We start from the raw sequence: 3,780 nt of genomic DNA on the forward strand, positions 1-3,780 counted from the left end.
AAAAATACTTAAATAATTTAACTTAAGATCATGAGAACAAGTGGCTGCATGTGCAAGTCAACTTAATGAAAATAAATGGAAAGCCTAATAGCTTCCTGAATAGAATAGTTCTGCTCCTCTATCTGGCTTATTCACTAAGTGAATAATTCACAAGTGTGGCATTCACAAATGTGGTAAACAGGTAAAAAATAGATCAAATAAAGACAGTTATACACTGTTCAACTTCAAAGTCAAAGAGGTTAGAATTCAATTACAAATGCTTTTCCTTTGTTACATTATGCCAACTTGGAACTAGAGATGATAATATTTAATGAAAATATTTCATATTTGAAGATGTGCATCTTCATTTACCAAATGGATTAAACAACTGATCAGTGTAGGAACAACAATCGAATCACAAATTTACATTACAGACAACTACAAAAATATGAAAAAAATAATGTTTACAAATGATAGGGAAGAATAAATTATTTTTCAGAGTACATAATTAGGTATATATAAGATAATTTAAAACAACTGGAGTGATTGCTCAGGTTGCACTCTCAAAAGTCTCCATCAAAATATATATGTCACCCAAGAGAGAGTGATACAAATAAATTATGACACAAAATCTGAATGATGTCTCTTCTCACCTTCAAAACCTCAATAATATCTCATCAAAATAATTTGCCAAGTGTGCAAATGATGGAAAACTTTAATTCCAAAACCATTTCTCTAAATTACCAACGGATTTATATTCTTGATGTCTTTTCACATGGTCACAAGCCAAGCATGCATGTGATTCCCAAAATCGTGGAAGATTTACTGTGAAATCTTTCCTCCAGTTAAAGTAACTAAGGTATAATTTATTGTTTTTATCTACTTCCTTCAGATACTTTGCTAGCTCACTGGGAGAGTTATAATCTTCCACATGAATGAATGAATCTGCTGGAATATAATTCTCATAGTTTTCCCTAGATGGCCCCAAAACAACAGGCACAGAGCCAGCCAGAAAAGCATTGTAGAGCTTTTCTGTGATGTAATCTTTGTGGATTGAGTTTTCAAAGGAAAGATAAAATTTGCAAGTAGATATGGTAGGAATTAAATTTTTATCATTCACATACTCTCCAAATGCTTGCCCATAGGTATGGATTTCAATGCTTTTGCTTAGCTCATTGTAATACTTGACCCTGGCATGCTCAGGGTTCCAGTTACTTACAACCCAGCACACTAACTTCTCTTTGCTTGGCACTTCAAACACGAAGGGGTTTGTGCTCACCGTCAAGAAGCCATAAGGCACTTGGATATCTGAGTCACGGCGATAAGTCAGAGTCAGGTTGAACAGGTGCTCAATGCCGCTCTTCTGGGGTGTGTGAGTTGGTGATTCCAAATTCATCCAAATCCATTTCTGGAAGGGTGGCCTCGCCTGCTGAGGTAAATTAGTCAGATCCCAACTGATGTCTCGGTGATGGATCAGAACCGCGTGCGATTTGTTGTACAGGGACCGGTCTGTAGTGAGATGGCATCCTTGGATGTTGAACATTGCTTGGCAAGATGTAAGGTCAAAGGTCTGCCCGAATGGCCACACCCAAATCAGAATCGTAGTTTCGTTAAAATAATCAGTTTTGGTGGAGAAGAAATTTTTCATTTTCAGCACAGAGCTGGCTGACTCCATCGGATTGAAGATCCAGCTGTTGGTGGGCTTGATGTAAATGAGCAGACATGCCATGAAGCAGCCCAGGATAATGCAGACGATTAAAAATGGGCGGAGAATTCCTTTGGATGCCGAGGTCATAATTTTTCCTGTGAAACAGAAAAGGAAAGATAGAGGGGTAGGTAGAGGTAGGGATGAAGAGTTAATCATAAATACATTTTGAGATAAACAGGTGATACATCCTAAAATACACTTAATCACAAAATCAACTGCATTTTCCTTTCCGGTCTTAGCAAAAACTAAATATAGGATGTCAGTTCAATAAAATCAAGTTGTAACTTCAACAGTACCCGTTTCCTAAATGCTCACTCTCAGCTAGGCTTTGTGCCAAGCACTTTGCATACTTCATTTCCTTTGATCCTCACAGAACCCCTATCAGGGAGGTCTTTTTATCACCTCTTCTCTGCAGAATGAGGAAGTTCAGGGCCAGAGATATAACTAGCTTACCCTAACTAGCTTACCCATTGAGTTATGCTCTTTCTTGCCTTCTACAATCTTTTTTGAACAAATAGTACAAACATCAATAATCCATTGAGGTGCATTTGGCACCTCAGGTTTATTGTCTTGATTTCTCTAGTCTCTGCCCTTTATATAAGTGAGGACTATTTATCCAGAAGTTAAATTCAGATCAGTTTCCCATAACAAGAACAATATCTGACACTTATCTGGTGCTCATTAGTGCCAAACATTAATCTGAGGACGTACATGAACATATATATACATATGTGTGTGTGTTAATGTATATACATATGTGTGGTGTGTGTCTGTGTAAGCATATGTATTAACTCATTATATTCCCATCTTAATCATGAAGAAACTAAAGCTGAAAATGGTTAAGAAACTCACCCAAGGTGATATAGTAAGTGGCAGAACACACTTTTAAACTCAGGCTCTGGCTCCAGAGTCTGGGCACTTGAGGACTACATTTTTATAAACATTGATTCCCCTGGTTGCAGCCAGAGGATACAATCATCTTGATGATAACAGTATGTAAGCTCCATGAGGGGCTTTATTTCTCACTGCTGTATCCTCATCACCAGGTTAGAGTAGATGCTTAATAGATGCTGTGTATGTTGCATGAATGAATGGGTGGATTGATGAGTACCAACTATGCCCAAGGTAAAATGCTTGGTAACTAGATAAAAGTGAACCAAGTGTGAATGAATGAAATTATTTTTAGTTGCTTTCTTGGTGTATTTTAACACATATCCTTCTACAGAATAACTGCCTTTAAATTGACTTACAGGTATTCCTACCAATAGATGAGCAAAATCTCCTAGTTTTGATTCTCTTTGTAGCATCTCAAAGTTGGCATATCGTACATATTAGTCCCACAACACTTTTTTGGCCAAACGGGAAGAATTGGTTGCTAGGCAGAAACAACATTCTTTCCACTGTGTGCCTCTCAGTTTTCCTGCTTCCTGGACATTTTGAGTTTCTTGAGGTTCTTCTTGTTAACTCTCTGCACACCTTCCCCCTTCAACTTTCCACTGCTGTCGGGATCAATTACTAAACAGTCAATTTCTAAACAGTTACTCAGTAACCCCTGCTTTGTACAGAAACTGTCAGAAAAGTTTGTCTCTTGGACCCAAATTGACATCCCCTTGACAGGAACTTTTTCACTTACTCCTCATTAATAAAATTCAGCTGGATACCCAACATGTCTTGAATTATTATACAACCTATTTTTGAAGGACCCGCAGCTGTGTCACTATAGCTCTCAAGAGAGACAGCAATAAATTTATAGCATAAAGCAAATCATAATCATAAAAAGGATAATTAAAGTTTTTGACATCATTTTTAATAGTTTCAAGTAATATGAAGGAATATAATTTAAAGACTTTAGTATTAAAAATAACAGTCTTAGTAAAAGATTTGTAAGAATTTGAATATATGTAATTGTGTTTTCCATTAAGAGACCTTCAGTCATACTTTAAGAATGCTCTAAGTGTTAAAGAATGGAGGAGCCTGGAATAGAAACGGTTCAGGTGTGATTCTCAAACCATAAGTATACTTCAAGACATTATGTAGAGAAATCTGAAACCAAGAAGAACAGAAGGCTTCTTCAAGGTGTGGTAATTCTAAAT

General features: G+C 36.7%; 1 protein-coding gene across 1 annotated transcript; it reads right to left on the reverse strand.

The window, feature by feature from the left end:
* Positions 1–694: 694 nt before the first annotated feature.
* Positions 695–1,774, reverse strand: FUT9 (fucosyltransferase 9). The gene has a single exon (XM_060115332.1). It carries the CDS (start codon positions 1,772–1,774, stop codon positions 695–697), a length of 1,080 nt encoding a protein of 359 aa, XP_059971315.1.
* Between the last annotated feature and the right edge of the window lie 2,006 nt (positions 1,775–3,780).

Source organism: Mesoplodon densirostris, chromosome 12 (genome assembly GCF_025265405.1).
Source record: "Mesoplodon densirostris isolate mMesDen1 chromosome 12, mMesDen1 primary haplotype, whole genome shotgun sequence".
NCBI classification, from domain to species: Eukaryota; Metazoa; Chordata; class Mammalia; order Artiodactyla; family Ziphiidae; genus Mesoplodon; species Mesoplodon densirostris.